The 23,144-nt window shown below is 38.6% G+C and overlaps 2 protein-coding genes across 2 annotated transcripts in view; one reads left to right on the top strand and one right to left on the bottom strand.

Annotated features, from left to right (window-relative positions):
• Positions 1–11,836, bottom strand: part of LOC121434061 (extracellular matrix protein 2-like) — a 30,063-nt gene extending 18,227 nt beyond the window's left edge. Inside the window, exons 1-2 of the mRNA XM_041632848.1 lie at positions 11,794–11,836; positions 3,320–3,633 (exon numbers count right to left, since the gene is read on the bottom strand). Of these exons, the coding sequence (XP_041488782.1) occupies positions 3,320–3,605 (286 nt within the window). The 5' untranslated portion in view covers positions 3,606–3,633; positions 11,794–11,836. The remainder of the gene's footprint in view (positions 1–3,319; positions 3,634–11,793) is intronic.
• LOC121434066 (centromere protein P-like) overlaps positions 1–23,144 on the top strand; it is a 190,271-nt gene that overhangs the window by 140,984 nt on the left and 26,143 nt on the right. The gene's annotated exons all lie outside the window — the stretch shown is intronic.

The following is a 23,144-nucleotide window of genomic DNA, read 5'->3' as shown; positions in this document are numbered from 1 at the left end:
ACTGATGGACAGACAGACTGGTTGAGAGAGAGACAGACAGACAGACAGAGACAGAGAGACTCTCTCTATTACATAGTGCTGGCTGTCCTGGAACTCACTATGTAGACCAGGCTAGCCTCAGACTCATAAAAGAACCACCTGCCTCTGCCCCCTGAATGCTAGGATTAAAAGAACATGCCACCATGCCTAGCAGGAACACATACTTAAATGTCTTCAGCGATTATCAGAATCCATGAATGGGTAAAAATACAATGCAAAGTCAAAATGATACAACTACCTGAGAATAGAGATCTGTATACAGCATGCACAGATTAAATACCCTACAGACTTGCTATCTAAAATGCTTTTCATTGTTTCTTCTTTTTGCTGCTGAGTGACCTCCTCCTAGTAACTTGACTTTGGATTTCCTGTCTGTCTTGTATCTATCTGTCAAGATAGGCTAAATTTTGGCAATGGACAAACAACCTTCAAAACCCGATCATTTCTCATTTACTTAAAAAACTGTAGAGGTTTGACATGTTGTGAGTCAGCTTGTTGGCAGTGTGTTTTCTGTTTTAATTTAAGACAGTGACTTGTACACCTATTGTAGTCCCAAGTAAAGAGGCTGAGGCAGGAGGATTTTGTGATCTAGGATTTTAAGGCAACATAGTGAAACTCCCTATCTCAAAAAAGTAAATCAGACCTACATATGAGAACATGTGGTAATTTCTTTCTGAATCTGAATTACCTCAATATAATAACTTTTATTTTTTAAGTTTTTTTGTCTGTTCATGTTTTGCCTGCGTGTGTGTGTACCACTTGCATGCAATGCCCTCAAAAGTCAGAAGAAGGCATCCCTTGAAACTTTAATTGCAGATTGCTGTTCACCACCTTTTGGGTGCTGGGGACTAAACATGGTTCTTCTATAAGAGCAGCAAGGGCTCTTAACCATTTCATCCCCAATATAGTCTTATTTATTTTTGTCTATTTTCTCTTATGTTAATTCTTTTCATTTTTATGTGTTTATATAATACATATATATGGGTGTGAGTAGTGGTATAGGTTATAAAAATAGGAAGGTAATGGAACACATGTAAAATGAAAGCAAAAGAGAGTGCCCTGAGAAGGGGGAGGGGGAGAAAGGAGGAAAAGGAGGACCAACAAAATTAAATTTGAAAGTGCCACAATGATGGGGCTGGAGAGATGGCTCAGAGGTTAAGAGCATTGCCTGCTCTTCCAAAGGTCCTGAGTTCAATTCCCGGCAACCACATGGTGGCTCACAACCATCTGTAATGAGGTCTGGTGCCCTCTTCTGGCCTGCAGACATACACACAGACAGAATATTCTATACATAACAAATAAATAAATAAATATTAAAAAAAAAAAGAAAGTGCCACAATGAAACCTAATACTTTGTATGCTGATTTTTAAATGCAACTTTTTATATTTTATTTTTAACTGTGTTTGCTTGTAGGTTTGTACATATGAGTACTAAAAACTAGAATAAAATATAGAATCCCCTAGAAATAGAATTATGGGTAGTTGTGAGCTACCCAGTATTGGTACTAGGAACCAAACTCCAGCCCTCGGCAAGAGCACTATGAGTTCTTCACCACTAAGCTATCTCTCCAGTCCCTAAATATTTTTGAATAAATAATACTTTTCATCAAAAATAATTTTTGCCAGCAAGGATGGCTCAGTGGTAAAGGTGCATGCCATGAAAGGAGAAAATTGACTTCTTAAAGTTGTCTTCTGACCTTCACATATGTTCTGTGACATGTGGCACCCACATACATGCACATATCTTGCATACACAAATAATGAATAAAAATAAAAATAAATTTTAAAATAGAATGTTAAGTATGTGAAATCACATTATGCATGCTAGTTTGGGGCTTTTACTTTCCTCTTAACTAAGCTAGCTTTTCATTTAACTAAGATATCTTTGTTCTTAACACTGGATGGATGCACTAGTCATTTATATTTTTAGCAAATATAGCATAATTTTTCTTTTTTCATATAATTTTGTTACTGTTAACTTGATGAAAGAATAAGACTAATGAATTTGTTGAGACAAGGTATGAAATACTGGCTACAGAGGATTATTAGGTGATTTTTATTTTTTGTCTTTTCAAAGTTTCATTTAATGGTAACAATTAAATATATATTTTTAATGGTAACATATATATACATACACACACATATACATATATATAATGCTTTTTTTTTTCTTCCAAACTTGGAAAACTGTTAATCATTAAAAGCTAGTTTCAAAAAAAAAAAAATTAGTTGAGAGCTTTGGCAGAATTTCCAGTCTTTTTTTTTTTTTTTTCGAGACAGGGTTTCTCTGTGGTTTTGGAGCCTGTCCTGGAACTAGCTCTTGTAGACCAGGCTGGTCCAAACTCACAGAGATCCGCCTGCCTCTGCCACCACCAGAGATACTGATTTTTTAAAGAATGAAAAGACTGCCGGGCGGTGGTGGCGCACGCCTTTAATCCCAGCACTCGGGAGGCAGAGGCAGGCGGATCTCTGTGAGTTCGAGACCAGCCTGGTCTACAAGAGCTAGTTCCAGGACAGGCTCCAAAGCTACAAAGAAACCCTGTCTTGAAAACAAAACAATAACAAAAAATCAGTATCCCAGCACTCAGGAGGCAGAGGCAGGTGGACTTCTGAGTTCTAGGCCAGCCTGATTTGCAGAGCAAGCATTAGGACAGCCATAGCTGTTACACAGAGAAACCCTGTATTGAAAAAACAAATTAAAAAAATCAGTATTCTGTATAAAATAAAATCAGTGGTTTTTGTTCCATTTTACCTAACAAAACCTTGTGTTGAAACTGTTTAAATAGCCCTGTATCAAAGTCATTTGATTGGCTTCTACTCTAGATGATGTTATTATAAGTGAAAGGGATTTTGCTAATTGATATATATTACTTATATTATTAATATGATCACTTGTACTCATATAATTATGATTTTATACTGTGAAATAGGTTTTTCTCAATAATTTATGTATTTTCCTTGAATGCTTTTAATATTTGTTTTTATTTTGTGTGCATTGATGTCTTGCCTGGCTGTGTGTCTTTGTGAGCATGTCATATCCCTGGAATTAGAGCCACAGACAGTTGTCAGCTGCCAAGAGGGTTCTGGGATTTGAATTTGGGTCCTCTGGAATAGTAGCCAGTGCTCCCAACCACTGAGTCATCTTTCCAGCCCCCTTGAATACTTTTAAAAGTTATTTTAAAATTTGTGTTTATATATCAAAAGGTAGCACAAAAACTTAATTTTCCCCCTTTAGAGAGTTCAGTTCATGGAGATGTTTTCCCCTCAGACATTCTCTTACCTGGTAACACATTGTAACTTGACTCTACTCCAAGAGGACTTAGAAGGGATTCTAAGTTTCCCTCCACACTGTAGTCAGAGTTGGTAGTGGGTAATGCAGCTTTTGCTGCTGCAGCAGTTTGCTGATTTCCAAGCTGCCTGTTTGCTCTGTGGTGGAGTGAGGAGCTTTTCCTGAGTCTTCTCTGATGTATCCTCCTCCTCTGCTTCCCAGTACCTTGTTCTCTTTGTTCACAATCAGTTTGGAAAATGATAAGCAGAATGAGACAAAACAAAACTGCATGCTTCATGTTTGATTTTTTTTTCACCAACAAACTTCTAAAAGGAAACAAAATTTCAAGTTAGTAGTGACTACATTTTTACTTCAGAAAATTGACCTAGTTGGCTTATGAAGCAGCAGGCAGGCTTTTGGGAGTAGTATCAGTGTGATGTGTGGTCTGAATCAGTCAATATTACTGCCACATCAGATTTTGGGATATCTATATCTCTAGACAAGATCTGAGCCAAGATTTTCTATAAAGGGTCAAATAGTAAATATCTAACCCTTTTTAGATTATTTGTTCTCTGTCCTAACTATTCACTTAGTTACTATAATCTTGAATCCGCCATAGATGTAAAATGCAAACGCCTGCAGCAGCAGACCCGTTTCCTAAAGTGCTGTAGAGTTTGGGCAGCTGCTTCTCATTACCTGTCTGCTAGAGTGTCACCCACACCTCTTCTGTTATTTTCATCACTACTTGTGGGTTGGTTTTTTTTTTTTTGTTTTGTTTTATTTTGTTTTGTTTTTGCTGGGGAGCAGTGCATGATTATTCTTTATAAAAGTGACTGTGAAATAGCATTTTTTTAGAGTGTGTTGGGGAGGTGTGTATGTGTGCACCTGTGCATATCAAGGAACAAGATCAACACTAGGTGACTTCCTCAGTCACTCTCCACCTTATCTTTTGAGACAGGGTTTCTCACGGAACCCAGAGCTCACCAATTGACTCTGCTGGCATAGGAAGCTTGCATTTAGCAGTAACTCATAGTGAAATGTAATGTTTTCTTGTAAAGCTCTAGGATGAGGACTCTCTCACCTCTGCCAGTGCTCTGCTGGGTTTTCTAGCAAGTGTAGTGGCACAAACCAGTAAACAAAAGAGACCCAGGACTTCAGGAAGCTATTGCTCTACCTTTCAATAAAACCCTTCATTGTACTTTTAAAAATATCCAGATGTAGATAAATAACATTCTATAGTCTCTAGAGATTTATTTTTAATGAGAAACAGGGCATAGTTGCTGACTTAGCAATTATAAACCAGTATTTGCTGAAATTTCATTTAGTCTAGACAGGAAAAAGTAAAATAATTTTTTTTCAAAAATATAGAAAATCTTGTGGATTCTACTTAAAAATCTGCTGTAACCAGTCAGGTTTCAGGTATAATATCAATCTAAAAATCAAGATTGTTTCTCTGTGATTTCAAAGAATAGGGAATTCACATTCCCAGTTGTGGACAGGTATCTGCTCTGAAAAAGGATCTCTGAAGTGCTGCTGAAAGAAATGGAATGAGACCTTTATAATGAAAATGTTTACCCTATATATGGATCAGATGGCTCATGGTTGCTAAATTCTTAGTTCTCCTCAAATTGATCTGCACACTTGTCACAAATCTAGTCCTAATTCTACCAGGTGTTTTGGCAAAAATTCACCATATGGATCAGGCATAGTGGCACATCTATAATCCAGTCCAGTGCAGGAGGTTGAAAATTGGGGTCAGCCTGGGTGACAAAATTGTAGCTTATGGTAGAATTTTTTAAAGCATGTATGACACTGTTGATTCAGTCTCTCATTCTTGTTAAAAAGGCAAAAGAAGGGCTGGTGAAATGGCCTAGCAGGTAAAGGTGCTCGCCAAAAAAACTTAACATCCACCGGGCGGTGGTGGCGCACACCTTTAATCCCAGCACTCGGGAGGCAGAGGCAGGCAGATCTCTGTGAGTTCGAGACCAGCCTGGTCTACAGAGCTAGTTCCAGGACAGGCTCCAAAGCCACAGAGAAACCCTGTCTCGAAAAACAAAAGAACAAAAAACAAAAAAAAAAAAAAACAAAAAACTTAACATTCTTGAGACCCACATAATGGAAGGAGAGAAATAACTCCCAAACATTTCCTCCTACCAGTACATGTGCTCTGTGGCGTGCATATGTATGCACATTCCCATGCACACATGGTAAATAGTAATTATAACTTTAAAAACTAAGAGCCGGAGAGGTGGCTCAACAATTAAGAGTACTAGGTGTTCTGAAAGAGGACCCAGGTTCGATTCCCCAGCATCCACATGGTAGTTCACAACTATCTGTACCTAGAATTCTGATGCCTCACCTCTAAGGGTAATACATGCACATTGTGCAAAGGCATACATAAGCACTCATAAAAAATAAATAAATAAGCTGGGCAGTGGTGGCACCACTGCCTGGCAAATTCAGTGTATCTTTCATGACCTCTTCTAGATACATATACTCATATATATTTAAACATCTATTATATATAAATGAAATTTATTTATTTAAACATAAATGGGAAAAGTCTATATATTATACTCCAACCTCTTTCATCCCAGTCAGCAAGAAATTCTGAGCATGTGGGCACACGTCAGTAGGTTCAAAAGTAGTCTATTCAGCCTGTTTTCATCTTGTAAATTACTCAACAAATTTGATATCTGATAGTTTAATATTTCTCTTAGTCTTTTTTTTTAAAAAAAAAAAGGTTTCACTACTGTCTAGTCTATTCTTTGCTGTTTTATGTGGCTGAAGTTACCCTTGAATTCCTCATCTTTCTGCCTCTCCGTCCCACATGTTGTTACATGTACATGTAGGTATACATCACCATGCCTGGCTACTCAGGAACATTCTTAGTCACACATCTTTTGGAAGCATTTTTATATTCTTAATTTTATTTTTAAATTTACAAATAAATTATTAGTAGAGTCTCTTTTTTAACTTACCAGTTTGCCTCCTATGTTGCTTGGCATTTATAAATTAGATTGGTCAAGTTTATTAATCAAGGTTAAAGCTATGTTATGGGCCTATCCAGCTTCAGAGTTGTCTTATTTTCCTGGCACTTTCATCATTAGGTAGAGGCTTTCCTTATCTCCATTAGTGCTCCAGTAAGAGCTCCTTTGTCTATTAATGTAGCTACTTAATTTTAGTAATGTATGCTTGGCATTTTTGTAGCCTTTCCATATACTTTTCATATAGTATACTTTTCATATACTCTTTGGATTTTAATGCAGTCTGACAATCGCTGTATTTGATTGGAACATGCAATCTACTTATGCTTAATGTTATACTTTTGCCACTTTCTGAGCAATTCTGTGGCTTTAATTCCAGTTACTCCTTCTGGCATAAAAGCTGTTTTTATCATATACTTTAATTCTCTACATATGTTAAGCATACCATATATAGAGATTATAGATTATGATGAAATGCTTGTTTTATTTTTGGGGCACAGGCAAGATAAAGGTGCTTACCATCAATCCTGGTAACATGAGTTTGACCCCAGGAACTCACACAATGGAAGGTGACCACTGACTTCCCCAAGTTATCCTCTGACCTTCACATATACACCATTGCACATTTGTACAAACACAAACAATAAATATATAATAAAGAAGATTGTTGTCATTGCTCTGTATCAAAAAACCAATTAGATCAGACATTTTGAACCTCTTATCAATATTTGGGCCCCCTGGCCTCATTCACTAGCACGTTCTCCAGTTATGACAACCTAGAGTACTTCCACACATTACCAAACAACCTGCTTCACATTTGAGAGCCACTTTCTTAGACTCTCCTAAATACTTGTACTTTTTCTTATCATTCTTTCCTGTGTCTCCAGATCTTTATTCAGATTTTCCTTTTCATTCAAAAAAAATGTCCTACAGTAACTCATTCTGTACAGTTCTGTTGCAGATCAACTCTTTTTTCAGCTGAAAATGCTTTCATACTTAATTCTCAAAGTACATGTTTGTTGGGTAGATTCTAGTTTGTTTGAGACAGAGTTTCTGCCGGGTGGTGGTGGCGTATACCTTTAATCCCAGCACTTGGGAGGTAGAGGCAGGTGGATCTTTGTGAGTTTGAGGCCAGCCTGGTCTACAAGAGCTAGTGCCAGGACAGGCTCCAGAGCTACAGCGAAACCCTGTCTCAAAAACAAACAAATAAGAGACGGGGTTTCTCTGTAGCTTTGGAGCTTGTCTGGAACTCGCTCTACGTAGACCAGGCTGGCCTTGAGCTCACAGAGCTCCTCCAGCCTCTGCTTCCCCCGTGCTGGGATTAAAGGCATGTGCCACCAATGCCCAACTGCTGGGTAGATTTTTAGGTTAATAGTGGCTAACATTTTCAAGATACCACTCCTATCTTTTTGTTTGTATTGATTCTACTTTTTGTTTTGTTTTGAAACATGGTCTCCTAGAGCCCAGGCTGGTCTCAAACTTACTGATAATCATGGATGACCTTAAATTTCTAATCCTTTTTCCTCGACTTCCCGCAAGATCACAGAAGTATGGCACCATGCCTTTCTTTGTTGGTTGAATTGAGAAGTCATAACTCAAACCACTTCCTTAAAAATAGCATTTTTTTCTGACCATTCACATAGAAGGTGTGGTTCCTCAATTTTATTACATTTGGGATACATGATACAGCATGAATGCATGCTGTTTTTGGTTTTTTGTTTGTTTGCTTGTTTTTTGAGACAGGTGTTCTTTGTGTAGCTCTGACTGTCCTGGAAGTCATTCTGTAGACCAGGCTGGCCTTGAACTCAGAGATCTGCCTTCCTCTGCTTCCCGAGTGCTGGAATTATGCTGAATTTTTTTTTTTTGGTCAGATTTGGGTTGTTTTGTTTTGTTATTGTTGTTTTTAAAGCCCTCATCTGTCTATGCATTAGCAGTTTACTCTTTTAAGAACTCTTTTAAGAACTACTGTCATTTGTGTGATAACTTTTTCATTATGTCTTCCATGTCTCTTTTTTTTTTTGTATTTTTGTTCTTCTGTTGTCACATGATTTATTCTCACAAGTCTAAGTGACCTGGCTCATTAGTACTTTCTTCAGCTGTGGTTTATGCTTTATTAAATTCATCTGTTGGCCTCCTTATTTCTTTTACAGTATTTTAGTTTTCAGTAAACTATTTTTATTTTCAATTCTATACTACAGTTTTTGACATCATATTCTACTCTTTGAATATTTAATCATGTTTGTCTTTAAGTCTATCTGAAGATCAGGTTTTCAGAACCCTCTTTTTGTTTGTGCTTATTATCTTTCTTTAGAACTTTAGTCATGTTCTTCCAACTCTTCCTTTGATACCTTCTGAATTCATGCCAGACATTATATAAACACTCATCAAAGATTAAGGCCTGGAGTAATGTATGTTCTGTGTAGAGAAGGTTTTCACATTTTGAATGTGGTGTTACAGAGACTATCAGTAAATAATACATCAAGTGATTTGCAGCTGTGTGATCCAGTATCATCACACTGTGGGTCTTATTTTGATAATGTCACAAGCAGGAATCTCATTGCCCCTACTGCTGGTTCTAGTCTTTGTTTTGTGTTTCTCCCAGCCTTGTGAAGCTATTTTAAAGCTCTATCAAACTCTCAGCTACCTCTTTTGGAATCCAAAGATGTTTGCAGAAGCAAAGCAGTTTCAGACCTGAGGCAGTATGGATTTCAGTCTTATTCCAAATACTGGTTCTGTTTTTTAATCTTCTTGTTTGTTCTCAGCAGATGAGTAGATCCATTTTCCTTGCCAGAGGAAGCACCTTCAGATACTTTTAGTTTTTTGCAAAAATATGGATTTCTTTCTTGTAGATGTGGTAAAAAAAAATTGTGAATCTTAAATGTCTGAAAACATCTTGTTTGGTTGAAACTAGAATTATAGCTTCGAAATAATTTTTCCCTGAATACTTTTCAGATACCAGCTGAGTATTTTCCTTCTCTTCTCTCATTCTTTGTTTTTCTTTGTTACTGGGACTTGCTATATAATGTGGCTAGCCTAGAGCTAACAATGTAGACTAGGCTGACCTTGGACTTGTGGTGGTCCTGCTGCCACTGCCTCCAAGTGTTAGGATGACAGGTGTTAGCTACCATACCCAACTTGGTCCATTCTTGAAGTATTGTAGTGAGTCAGTTCTTGTCCCTTTGTAGAAAGCATTTTTATTCTACCTTCCTGTAGAAATGTTCTACTTTTTAGTATGTCTTTAGCATTTGTAAGGTTTGCTATGAGGAATAACATTGATTTTTTTTTCCTCCTTAAAATTTTTTAAACCCATAAACTTCCTTTCTTATCTGATGAACTCTCTGTGCTTAATTCTTTTCCATGCTTAGTCAAAGATTTATCCCACCATTCTCCATTTCTTACCCAACACTAGGGATGAAAGAATGAAGCCTAGGGCATTAAAGATGCTAGCCAAGCACCATAACACTAAACTACATCCCCAGCCCCATTCTCCATCTTTAAATTTATTCTGTCTTCCCTTGAATGACTTTCCAGTTTCTGCCTTATAAGGAGCTCTTCTTGTTTCCCAGCGCATGTGTGTGTGTGCTCACATATACACACACATGTTGCTAATGAATCTTCTATCTTCTATTATTTCTAGGAACTTGAGAGACAAGAAGGCACAATGTATATTTGGCTTCTCCTCTTGAATCTCAGTAGTTCTTTATGTAGTTTTATCTAATAAAATCTCCTAAACCAGGCTTTACCTGGTTTCACCCTCATGGACTTGCCCTTAAATCATCTAAACTCTGCAGCTAACAACCTTGGAGATGTCTTGATGTTAACTCCAGCATCAAACTTTGGTGCAGGGTATTTGTATAAGTACTCCAGTCTTTTGAAAATAATTATTTTAGGTCGTTGACATTAAATCATGTTTAAAGTTTCATGATCTGCTTTAGTTTCAGAAAAACTAGTTTGCAGAATATAAAGAAGGAACAAACATATTGGCACCTAAAGTTAACTCTTTTTTTTCTTCCATTCATTCATTCGTTTGTTTGTTTGTTTGTTTATTCGAAACAGGGTTTTTCTATAGCTTTGGAGCCTGGCCCCAACTCACAGAGATCTGCCTGCCTCTGCTCCCCGAGTGCTGGAATTAAAGGTGTGCACCACCACCGCCTAGCATGGAGTCAACTCTTATAGTGAAGTACTGTAGGAAAGCAATGAAGATGTAAGCCAAGGGATCAGGGGGTAGGAAACACTGGATTTGCTAGCCAGGCAGTGGTGGCGCCCGCGTTTAATCCCAGCACTCAGGAGGCAGAGCAGATGGAAACCTTATCTTGAAAAACAAAAAACAAAACACTGGATTTGCTAATTAGGGCAGTGGGCCCTAATGGACACACAATATGAACATTCTGTATCGCGTACATGTACAGTGTCTTTTCTCTTGACAGTCGTATGTGTAATATATGAGGGTCATGAAAAATCTAGCCTCCTATGAACACCCACTTGTCAAGGAATTGGGTGAGTGCTAGGAGAGAATGTCTGCTTAGCTAGCTGCCAGTCTCCCAGGATAGCCATCCTGAGACCCCCTTTCTTAGTTTGTCTCCCTGTTCCAAATGAACTCACTTTTACTTAATCCTGAAACCTAAATAGATTTTATAGAAGTAAATTGACAAAACTGTCTTACTTTAATCAAACTTAGTATCTAGTTTAAATATATTTTAAGAAATGGCCCTCAGGCAGATATCTGTGAGTTCTAGGCCAGCCTGGTCTACAAAAGCTAGTTCCAGGACAGGCTCCAAAGCTACAGAGAAACCCTGTCTCAAAAAAAAAAAAAAAAAAGAAATGAAGGAAGGAAGGAAGGAAGGAAGAAAGAAAGAAAGAAAGGAAAAGAAAAAGAAAGAAATGGCTCTCAATACTAATTGATATTCACTGGATGTAGAATGAATTTAGTTTTTTATTTAATAAGCAACTTTATAATCATGTTTCTAGATACTCTAATCACAATATTACTTTCATCAAGTAATGCTTTTACTTTTTGACCTTTTATATTTATCCAAAATTTGAATATCTATAAACTCTGATTGACTTATTTTCTCCATTAATACTTTTCATTTCTCTTAAGTAAACTTTAAAAGTATCCATAATTTTCAATATTATCTATGAAGTCACAAGTTATCCTTCATGTTATCCAGCCGACTTAAAGAGGAAAATGCTTTAATTAAATATTTATGTTCCTTTAGAACTGAGAAAATTAAAGTTTCAAATCAGTTGATATTCTACTCATCACATAATCCTATCTAAACATATGAAAATAGTTTATATTCCTTAACATTTGAAATACTGGGGGTAAAGTCATCCTGAACAGAAACAAGTAAGCAAAACAAAGCATTCGTTTAACTTTTCAGTCTATTAATACAGAGACAATTTTTTTAAGGATTCAACATATTTGCACACAAAATACCCAGATATAAAACCACGCCACATGCTGTAGTAGAAACTTAAGATTTAAAACATGTTTACCTGGAAATCTAAACTAAGTAGGCTTTGCTTGATGTCATTTAAGTCTCCCGCTGAAAGTGAAACAAAACCAGACTCTCTTTAAAAACAAAGAACAGAAGGGAAAGTTGAAAATATTAGCTGACTCCTTAGTCAGATCTAAAATAGCTGCTTCCCTTGGGGATAAATGCTTTCAGTTCTTTGTGTGGAAAAATCAGCCAAAGAAGTAACCAGGGAAAATGGTTTCCAAGGGAAAGTTTTTTGTAAGGCACAGGAAAAGTGGAAAACATCAGCAGGGAGTTCGGGCAGGAGTTGGGGAGACATTTCCTTTGCAGGAAGTCCAGGTGGGGGCTGGGGAGACATTTCCTTTGCAGGAAGTCCAGATGGGGGCTGGGGAGACATTTCCTTTGCAGGAAGTCCAGGTGGGGGTTGGGGAGACATTTCCTTTGCAGGCTGAAAGGCAGAACTAGAGTCACACGAGTGATTTGAGACAGATTGGTGGCTTTCCTAGGCTGTTTGCAGGAAAAACTGCATGGCTTTTAAAGTTCAAACCACCCAATATACCACTTGAGATTTGTCAAGCTTGTAGTGGTAGTGTTCTCACTCACCTAAAGGCTGCATGTGTCTCCAGTCATATTTAAATTGACTTAAATTTCTCCGTATTAAGGAAACAAAAACTGGTTACATATTAATGCCATTAGAAATTACAAACTTTTAGTAGTGGTACACACCTATGATCGCAGCACTTAGGAGGTAGAGGCATGGAATTTTCAGATTATTCTAGGCCACATATGGAGTTTGAGCCAGCCTAGGCTACATGAGACCCTGTCTCAAAAATATTGACTTCATATATACTTACATAAAGACACACATATTTATGCATATACATACATATTCCTGGCTGACCTGGAACTCAATATGTAGACCAGGCTGGCCTTGAACTCACAGAGGATCTACCAGTCTCTGACTCCCAGTCCTGGAATTAAAGGTATGCACCACCACACCTAGATGTGTGTGTGTGTTATACATATATATGTATATTATATATATATATATCTTAATGTACAAGGGAGCAATAAGGCTTCTCATTACTTCTTTGTGCTTTGGCCTCAGATTTCTTCATCTCCCCATAAGTAAGTTAGAAATAGATCAGGGTCAAACCCAGCACTGCTGACTCTTGGTGCCTGAGTTACTCAATGGAAAAGCCTAGTCAGTATTCAACGTAGTACGTGAAAGTCAACTGCTATCAAGGCACATAGATATGAAATTTGGAAATAATGAAAATGAAGATTTAACATACAGATAAGTAATTTGTGTAGTGAATTATAGTGAAATCTGAATATCAATTTGGAAACAAGAAAATAGTGAATAAATGCCTTTAATTTTATTTATTTATTTTTGGGTTTTTGAGACAGGGTTGTAGACTTGTAGTTTGTAGGGAATGCCAGTGGTTGGTGGAAGCGGGAAGCAGTTTTTCAATGTCAGTAATAGTCGATAAGTGTTCATTGACATGTATGCTATCATCTGCAGTGTGAAATGTTCAGACAGAACATTAGAGGTAGGATGAACATCATCATTTTAAAATAATCCAGATAAATCTCACATACTTGGTAATCATAAATCACAGCCTGATTTGGAACATGCCTGTTGTTTCGCTGAAGGAGAATTGTGTTCGTGGCAAACAGAAATGGTTATATTGAGGACAGCTAATAAAAATCAGTATTGTCTGCCCACGAGTCACTTCTAGAAATGCGTTATAGGAACATCTTTCTGTGCAGAGATGTGCCTCGGGGTAGTACTTTGAATCACTCTAAGTGTGGATTTTATAGAAAAGCAAAAGGCAACCCAGTTATATATTTGGAACAGTGAACTGCAGAGCTCTCTGGAAACTAAAGTAACATTAATACTAGCATGTGATGTTGTCTCCTATATCCCAAGAGGAAAATTGAAATATCCAAAACAATATATGCATTATCTTTTGATGTGTATAATTTCACATCTTTCTGAAGAGCAGATTAAAAGGGATAAATAAAAATTGTTAACAGTGCCAGGCGGTAGTGGCACACACCTTTAATCCCAGCACTTGGGAGGCAGAAGCAGGTGAATCCCTGTGAGTTTGAGGCCAGCCTGATCTACAAGAGCTAGTTCCAGGGCAGCTAGGACTGTTACACAGGAAAGCCCTGTCTCAAAAAAAAAAAAAAAACTATTATTTATTACTAGATGATAAAATTTTAACTTTTCTATGTAATTCATCATTTTGACAGTGTTTTTGCTTTTTATAACCAGATGAGGAAGGAATAACTATTTAAAACAGTATAAATTTTAAAAACTCTTAAAAAAAGATTTTGTGTGTGTGTGTGTGTGTTGCCTGCATATATGTCTGTTTACTATGGGTATTCACTGCCCACAGAGACCATAAGAGGACAGCATATCCCCTGAAACTGGGGTTACAGACAGCCGTAAGCCATTCTGTGAGTGCTAGGAAACTGAACCCTGATCTTCTGCAAGAGCAGCCAGTACTCTTAATGACTAAGCCATCTTTCTGGTTCCTTAAACAAAAGTAACTCTTCAGTGGCATAGAGGAGGAATAACAACTATCATGCTGAGATTGACATGGATGGAAAAAAACAATTTTCAGATTTCTGAGGCCATGCTCTACAAGTTTGTGGTTTAATGGATGATTACTTGAACTTTTTTTCAGAAACTGTTTTAACCACCCTAGTACATGGAAAATGCTGGTGTTATGGTTTTTCCCTCTCTCTCATTATTGTAGGCATAATTATGTCCTAGAACTTGGCTACCCTAGCGCACTGAAAGAATAATGTTTGCCACCAAATACTTTGCAGAAAGTGAGTATCAGCCATGCCAGCAGGGAGTAAGCCTTTAGGACATTTATTTTACTTACCACTGAAGTCACTTAGACTGGTTGGTATTTAGTCAACACAAACTGGAGACACCTGAAAGAAGGAGCCTAAGTTGAAGAATTGTTTCCTTAAGATTGGTCTGTAGTTATGCCTTTGGGGACTTGTCTTTTGGTTTGTGACTGATGTGAGAAGGTCCAACCTACTGTGAGCAACACAGTCTCTGAGATAATCCTGGACTGTACAAGAAAGCAAGCTGTGAGCTGGGCGGTGGTGGCACATGCCTTTAAGCCCAGCACTTGGGATGCAGAGGCAGGTGTATCTCTGTGAGTTCAAGGCCAGCCTGGTCTACAGAGTGAGTTCCAGGATAGGCAGGACTGTTACACCAGGAAAGCTTTTGATCTTCATGTTTATCACAGCAACAGAAAGTAAATGACAACAGAAATTGGTGCTAGAAGTGGGGTGTTGCTGTGATGGTCCTGACCATGTTATTTGGGGGAGGAAGGGTAGTGAAGATTGTGAGGGAGAAATGCTGACAATGGAGGTCATTGTGAAGTTTCAGAGGAAAGAAAAAGTCTTTTAGGGATGTTCATATAGAATCTGGTTGCTGTTTAACTAGAGCTGAAAAATTAACTGATTAACAATAAATTAATACTAGTGAATTGAGCCCTCTATGCTTTCCTGTGAAGCTGGTTGCTGATTAGCTGAGGCTGAAAAACATAGCTGTGTTTTATTAAGAGGCTCTCACTTCTTGTGGAAAGTATTCCCTTAGGGTCAGAATACAGAAGCTATGGTCCAATGGGAGGCCCAGACTGTACATCAAGGTGGCAGCAGAATTTGGCAAATAATGTTTAAGAGTCTCCCACATTATACTGGATTTGAAAGCATGAAAGGGTCATGTAGGGAATCTGGGTGGCAAGGTCACTGAAGTCCCTTAAGAGAGGCCAAAAGATGCCAGTGGAAGGTACTTTCTCAGTTGCAGTGGAGACCCCAGGATATTGGGGATGCCAGCTCTGTGAAATCTACCAAGGGAAGCAGCAGGTGTGAAGTAGAGCTCGTCTTAGTAAACTAAATGTACTGTGGATGGCAAAGCTGAAGAAATGGATACACCGAAGCCTTTTGCAGCCAAAACATCATGGGTGACTCCCTGATGTCAAACATAGACTACAGGATTTGTTGGGTTGTTTTTTTTTAAGATTTATTTATTTATTTTGTGTACAGTATTGTCAGTATTCTGTCTGTATGTGTCCCTGCATGCCAGAAGAGGGCACCAGATCTCATTACAGATGGTTGTGAGCCACCGTGTGGTTGCTGGGAATTGAACTCAGGACCTTTGGAAGAGCAGGCAGTGCTCTTAACCGCTGAGCCATCTCTACAGCCCAGAGCTACAGGATTTGATCTATACTGATAGACTTTGGTTTTGCTTAATGTGATTATTTTTATATCTTCTCTTTTGGAGTAAGGAAGTATTTTTTAGTAAGTATTTTTTAGAAGCCCACAGTTAAACTTCAGAGTGGGACTTTTAAAGTTGTATTGTGTTTTATACTATGATATCAATATGTGATATTGGTGACAAGAAAGAAAATATTATGGCTTAAGGTGATGTTTATGTTCAAGGTGACAAGGAGTGGTGCCTACTTGTCAGATACAACTGTCTACTTGACAAAGCCCAGAGTTATCTGAGGAAGTCTCAAGTGGGGGGATTTCCTTGATCAGATTGACCTGTGGGCATGTCTGTGTGGCATTTTCTGTTGTTGTATTTCAAGAGGAAATCTATTAATTTAGAAGAATGAACATGACATATTGTTGAGTGACAGACAGGAAATTATAAATGTTGATGCCTTGTAGATATATTAGTAGATATGAAGGCTGCTATGTCTAATTAAAATTAACCATAGTTTTATAGAGAATTTTATTTTATTCATAATTCTTATAATTCCTGAATATTTGCTCAGAAAAACAAGGCTTCTTTTATTTTACGCACACAACAAAACAGAGAGCTCCTTAAATAACTGTGTTCTGATTTCCTAAGTTTTCACTCAATCCCTTTAACTCCTAATTTAATATCTTACACTACTGTTTTATAACAAAGCAGTAAACTCTACTGTATTTGATTCCTTCTTCATCTCTGGAGTTTTCTCCTCCTCTCAATTCCTGTTCTTTCTTCCCCTCTGCTACCTTCTGGATTTTGTCACATCTTTTTTTTCTTTCTTTATTTTGTCTTTTACAATCTTTCTGTCTCCTCTTCCACAATGGCCCCCAAGCCATTGTAGCACTTATGTTGTAGATGTATCAGTAGAGATTGTGCTCCACAATTCTGCATTTTAATCTGTTGTGGTTTTCTGTAATGGCCTCCATCTGTTGTAGAAAGAAGAAAAGTCTCTCATCTCAGAGAAGGTAAGGACAGCACATACCCATGGGTATAAGGACAAATATTTAGAATGAAATTAGAGATTTTGCTGGTTTCGTAAGTTATCAGTTGTAGGGTTTCCTCCAATATTCACTGCTTGCTTGGCCAGATTTCTCTCTTGTTGAGCAGGTCTTCAGCCCAGCTAGACAGCTGTTTGGTACCAACAATGTGTCTGTGCTGCTACTGCATGCCTCCTTAAAGTTATTATTACTAGTCATTATTGTGGTTCACAGGTGTCATAGCTGGGTAGTACTGTTGGTTGATTCCCTCCTTTGGATGGCTGCATGGCACCTTCTAGTACCAAGGAAGCTTAGTTTCCAAGAAGAAGGCTTTCACATCAGTTCCAGCTCAAGAACTCTGGGTCCTGGTTCTAGGTCCAAACTGCCTGATGTCTTCAGCAATAGAGATTTATCTTCTACTTCTGAGGGGCAACCAGGGGCAACAGCAATATATATCCACATGCCTCTGCTTCTGTCTCCCAAGTGCTGGGATTAAGAGTATGCACCGTCACCACCCTGCTTGCCCCACTTTTAAAGCAACCTGAGAATAGCTGAGCATGGCACTAATCAGCACTCAGGAGGCAGAGCCTGGCAGATCACTGAGTTTGTGGCCGTCTTGGTCTACATATCAAGTCCAAAGATAGCCAGGGCTACATAGAGAGATTTCTCTCAAAAATAAATAAAGTAAATGAAAATAGACATTTTCTGTTTGCTCATTGGCAGAATCAGGTATTCACCCAATCCCTGTCATAGCACACTGTTGTGGAATACTCCCTTTGTACACAGTGAAGATTTGTCACTTGAATTGATTTATAAAATGCTGATTGGCTGGTAGCTGGGCCAAAAGTATAGGCAGAACAGCCAAACTGAGGATGCTGGGAGGAAGAAGGGCAGAATCAGAGAAGATACCAACCAGCTGAGGAAGCAGGATATGTAGAAAATGAGGTAGCAAGCAATGAGCCATGTGGCAAAGCATAGATAAGGAATATGGGTTAATTTAAATATGAGTTAGGTAGTAACAAGCCTGAGCTATTGGCCAATCATTTATAATTAATATTAAGCCTCTGTGTCTTAACGAGAACCTTTGGGATTCAACCACGGTCCTCTTCAGGGTTCAGATTGGAAGCTACAACAAGCAAAAAGAACTTTTTCTGAGAGTGAATTATCTCTCATGTGCTTTTCTGAATTAGTTTCTTTATTGTTCTGTTTCTATTCTAATTTTCCTGTCCTACTTCTAATTCCTCCTAGCTTCTTTTTCTTTTCCAGCCTAAAAACTGTCTCTCTCCCAGGAGCCTCGAAGTGATAAAGAAATTGCAAGAGTTACTTCTCATTGGTCAAAATCACATTCCTAGGGTAAGCAATAGGAGCTGAGCCCTTGCCATGGCAAAACAAGGGTCCAAGGTTACAAGAGTAAGATCGAGACCAGAGGGCAGGGGTACAGTGTCCAGTGCGATAAACTTTGAGTCGTAGGTCCTTTGTTAACATACTGGCAAGAAAAGAATCACCATGCTTTTCTTAGGGTGCTTTGTGCAGTAAGTAATCTTGGTTGGACATCTGCAGCTCTTTGTGCATAGCTGTAAAATTTGAAATTTATGATCCGTTTGCAAAAAGCCTTTAATCTTGTTTGAACTTGCTCTGAGGTGAAAGTGAGCTAATTGTGTGCAGTTAGAATAAGCCAAAAGGAATAAAGTAGGCTTTTTTTTTTTCAAGACAAGATTTCTCTATGTAGCTTTGGAGCCTGTCCTGAAACTTACTCTGTAGACTAGACTGGCCTCAAACTCATAGAGATCTGCCTGCCTCAGCCTCCTGAGAGCTGGGATTAAAGGCATGCACCACCACCACCCAGCCCAAAGCAGGCTTTTAAATGTCTACAGTCCTCATAGGACAAATATATCTAGTTATGAAGCATGTCCCAGCATATATTCTGTATATCAAAATTATGCAACCAAATGAAAAGTTATCTTCCTGCCCACTGACAGATATATGTACCCATAAGATTGAGATGTAATCATGAGATTACATATGCACATCACATGAGATTACACACTACAATGCAGGTATTGGGGTAACAACAAGCTGCTTTAGCAAAAATGAGCAACAGTTTCCAGAGTTTATGGTCCTGCAGGCCTTGCCTGGGCAGGATTTATCTCCATCAGATAATCACCCCATTGGTGGATTGACATCTGAATACTAGTGGTGTGGGAAGTCCTTCAGTCTATGTGTTGCTTTTATTGGTTAATGAATAAAGAATCTGCCTGGGCCTCTAGCAGGGCAGAACAGAGCTAGGTGGGGAAAACTAAATGGAATGCCAGGAGAAAGAAGGCAGAAGGCAGAAGGCAGAGAGACATCATGTAGCTGCAAGAGGGGAAAGATGCCAGCTGCCAGTTGGAACCTTGCTGGTAGGCCACGAACCTCATGGTAAAATATAAAATAATGGAAATGGGTTAACCAAAGATATAAGAGCTAGCTAGCAATACGCTTAAGTGATTGGCCAAGCAGTGATTCAAATAATATAGTGTCTGTGTGATTGCTTCGGGAGTCTGGGTGGCCGGAAAGTGAACAAGCAGCCTTATACAAAACACTAGTTGTCACCTCTGTAAACTCTTATGACCCCTGACATTGTTTGGGAACTTGCAGGCAGGACAGAAACTTCAACCAACAGCATGTGACAGATGGAGACTCAAATGGGAGGGAAACAAAAGGAGACAACATAGATGAGATCTTCCTGGGCACTAGCCTGCTCTTTCCTATGCAGTGAACATGTGTGATTTCAATAATGGTTTCTTAAACCATACATATTACATGCATTATTATCTTCCATTTAATGTTGGAGCAAAACTAAAGTGTCACAAAAGCAAAATGAGGAAACTGAATGGGGTTAAATGGGTTACATGGGAAGGGAACAATGGCAATAGTCCCAAGCTAGTCTGGTTTACTTTTCTTACAATGCTCAAGGTCAGTGTTTCCATCCTGAGCAGCCACTGAAGGGCATGTGAACAGACAGCCACTCTCATCATTTCTGAGTCTCCATATCACAAAACTCCATAACTGCTTGTGAAAATCAGTTCCTCAGTGCTAGGACAGAGATTTGACAGTAGTTAGCTGCGGTCAGGACCTGAGTCAGACCTAAGCCCAGTGACTTAACAAATCTAGATGAGTTACATGCCCTTTCTGGCACTCAGATGACTAATCTTTCATGCAAGACCATTAGAGAATTCTTAGGTTGTTTCTCTCAGGCTTTATAGGGCGTGGTGTTCCTTCCCTTGGAAAATAGGCATCGCAAAGCATTCAGAATTGTTATTTTCCCTGTAAATTCCCTCCTGTAACCCCTGAAACCCATGCTTAGTGAGGGACTGGGGAGAGAATTACACATATGGTAGTTTGAGCATTGTTGGGAATGGGGATTCTTTTCCACTGATACACTGTCTGAAGGAGATGGCTGTGAACCAGGATGACCACAATATTTACGAAGGTATGTAATGAAAAAAGAAGACTTTGGCAACTAATGTAACTCCATCACTCACAGGGAGGATAAAGAGACATTCACTTGAGGTTTAATAAATCAAAACAGTGTTTGTCCACAGCTTCATTTTTTCCCATTACTGGTGGGTGATGTCATCATTTTCATTTCCCTTAAAATCGTTTTGTGTCCAGGAAAAGAAGATTGATATTAACTGCATTTGTTATCACAGATTCTTATGGTGATTTTAGTTTTAATTTTGCCACCTATGTAGAGGGTTTTTTTTTTAAAGATTTTTATCTATGTGTGTGTGTATGTTTCTGTGTCTGTTTGTATATATAGGTATGTGCACATGAGCACAGGTGCCCTCAGAGGCCAGAGACATCAGATCCCTTTAGCTAAAGTTACAAGCCATTGTATGTGCCCAATGTGGCTGTTTGGAATCAGACTTGGGTACTCTGCAAGAGCAATGTGAGCTTTGATTGCCAAACTTTCTCTGGCCCTTATTTCTTTTTTCCTTTTCTCCTCGATGTCACTGGTCAAACACAGTGCCTTAAACATGCTAAGCATAAGTGGTACCAATGGGTCAAAACAAAACCCAGCCAGTAGCTGCAGTTGGCAGAGAGTAGAAATGTTGAGCAATATTCAACCTAGATTATCTTCCTTCAAAAATTCTATTCTTCTGGTGTTTAATGCCCCTACTCCGTTGTGTCTCACTTTTTGATCTCCTCTGTGCCCTCATCACCGTGTCCCACTGCTCCTGCTGCCAGTGCTGCTGATAGATGATGATATGGCTTAACTGTGGGAATGGAGATTCAAGTGGAAGAAGGAAATAAAGTCATTTTTGGTTAGCCAAGAAAAGAAGATTCCTTTACCAAGGTTGGGGGAGTATGTAAATTAGTAAAACTTAAGGTTTATTTGGATATAGGAAAGTGAAGAAAGAGAAATCAGGTATATGAAGCTTAACTTTTGGGTGCAATCCAACTGCATTTACTGAGGTGACCACAGGCTAGCACAATCAAGGGAACTATGGGCTAGAAGTAAAATCCATTAGAATGTGGTGGCTAGTACTGAAGCCACAGAACTGAATGAAGTCATCAACCACTGTGTATAATAAAGTTGTGAGGCAAGCTTTATTGAGAATTAGGGGAACCAAAAATTTTAAAACTTTCCAAACTATGCACATTATTGACAGAAAAATAAAATGTTAGACTTTATTTAGGCCACTTTATCAAATTCTATTAAATGCTAAGCAGTTCTGCTTCTGGGACTCTATTCTACAGAAAGTTATGAACAGATATACAGCAATCTCTGATGTGGATATTTGTTGTAATATATAAAGTGTTAAAAATTTACAAATAACCAAATGATTGCTGAAAGTAGGTTAACTTCTCTAATATGTTAGAGGAATCTGGGAAACAGCAGAGTAAGAGACAACAGGAATCAGTCTTCCCACTTAGATAACAACTAAACTGACAGAATATGTCTGATGTAACTGTTTTTGAATTCTGGAGACTACTAAGGGCTTGCAACATCCCAGAGGACAGCTAGGGTAGTAAATTGTGGTTAATTTGATCAATTTCATCTCTTAGCACAGTAGCTGCTAACCAGCCCCCAACCTAGCTCATCTCAGATGCCTGTAACATGTTCCTGGAATAAATCAACATTCCCTGTCTATACCAGGGCTTTGTTCTCTAATTGCTGCTGTTTATCATAGAGGTTCAGAGTTAGGATTCATTGTGGTTGCCTGTCTTAGGGTTTCTATTGCTGTGAGAAAACACCATGACCAAAAAGCAAGTTGGGGAGGAAAGGGTTTATTGGGCTTACACTTCTGCATTGTAGTCCATCACTGAAGGAAGTCAGGATAGGAATTTAAGCAGGGTAGGAACCTGGAGGCAGAAGTTGATGGAGGGGATGCTGCTTACTGGCTTGCTCCTCATGGCTTGTTCAGACTGCTTTTTTTTCTTTTGTTTTATTTTTTTGTTGTTTTTCGAGACAAGGTTTCTCTGTATGTAGCTTTGGAGCCTGTCGTGGAACTAGCTCTTGTAGACCAGGCTGGCCTCGAACTTACAGAGATCCTCTTGCCTCTGCCTTCCAAGTCCTTGGATTAAAGGCATGTGCCACCACTGCCCAGCTTCAAACTGCTTTCTTATAGAAGCACCACTCACAATGGGCTGAGCCTGCCTCAGTCAATCACTAATTAATTAAGAAAATGCCCTACAGACTTGTCTGTTTGCAGCCTGATCTTATGGAGCCATTTTCTTTTCTTGTTTGTTATCTTTTTTTCCCAAGGCAGGGTTTCTCTGTATAGCCCTGGCTGTACTGGAACTTGTTTCTGTAGACTAGGATGGTCTACAAAATGGTCAAACTCAGAGGTCTGCTTGCTTCTGCCTCCTGAGTGCTGGGATTAAAGGCATGTGCCACCATAACACTGGCAGCTATTTTCCTGAGTTTCCTTTTAGATAATTCTTGACTTGTGTCAAATTGTGCATAAAACTATCCCTACATTTTTTTTGCAATTCCTTTTTTTCTTTTTATACACTCCTTTTTGTTCTTGTTATTCATTTGAAAGCTAAATACTCAACTAGGTCATGAACAAGTAACTGCAGAGGCTAGGGAGATGTTTCAATGGATAAAATGCAAGA

The sequence above is a fragment of the Microtus oregoni genome, unplaced genomic scaffold, assembly GCF_018167655.1.
Source record: "Microtus oregoni isolate MIOR12 unplaced genomic scaffold, Mior012 000042F_ref0000377, whole genome shotgun sequence".
Classification (NCBI taxonomy): Eukaryota; Metazoa; Chordata; class Mammalia; order Rodentia; family Cricetidae; genus Microtus; species Microtus oregoni.
The sequence above is the reverse complement of the archived record's forward strand: the minus strand, read 5'-3'. Positions and strand labels throughout refer to the sequence as shown.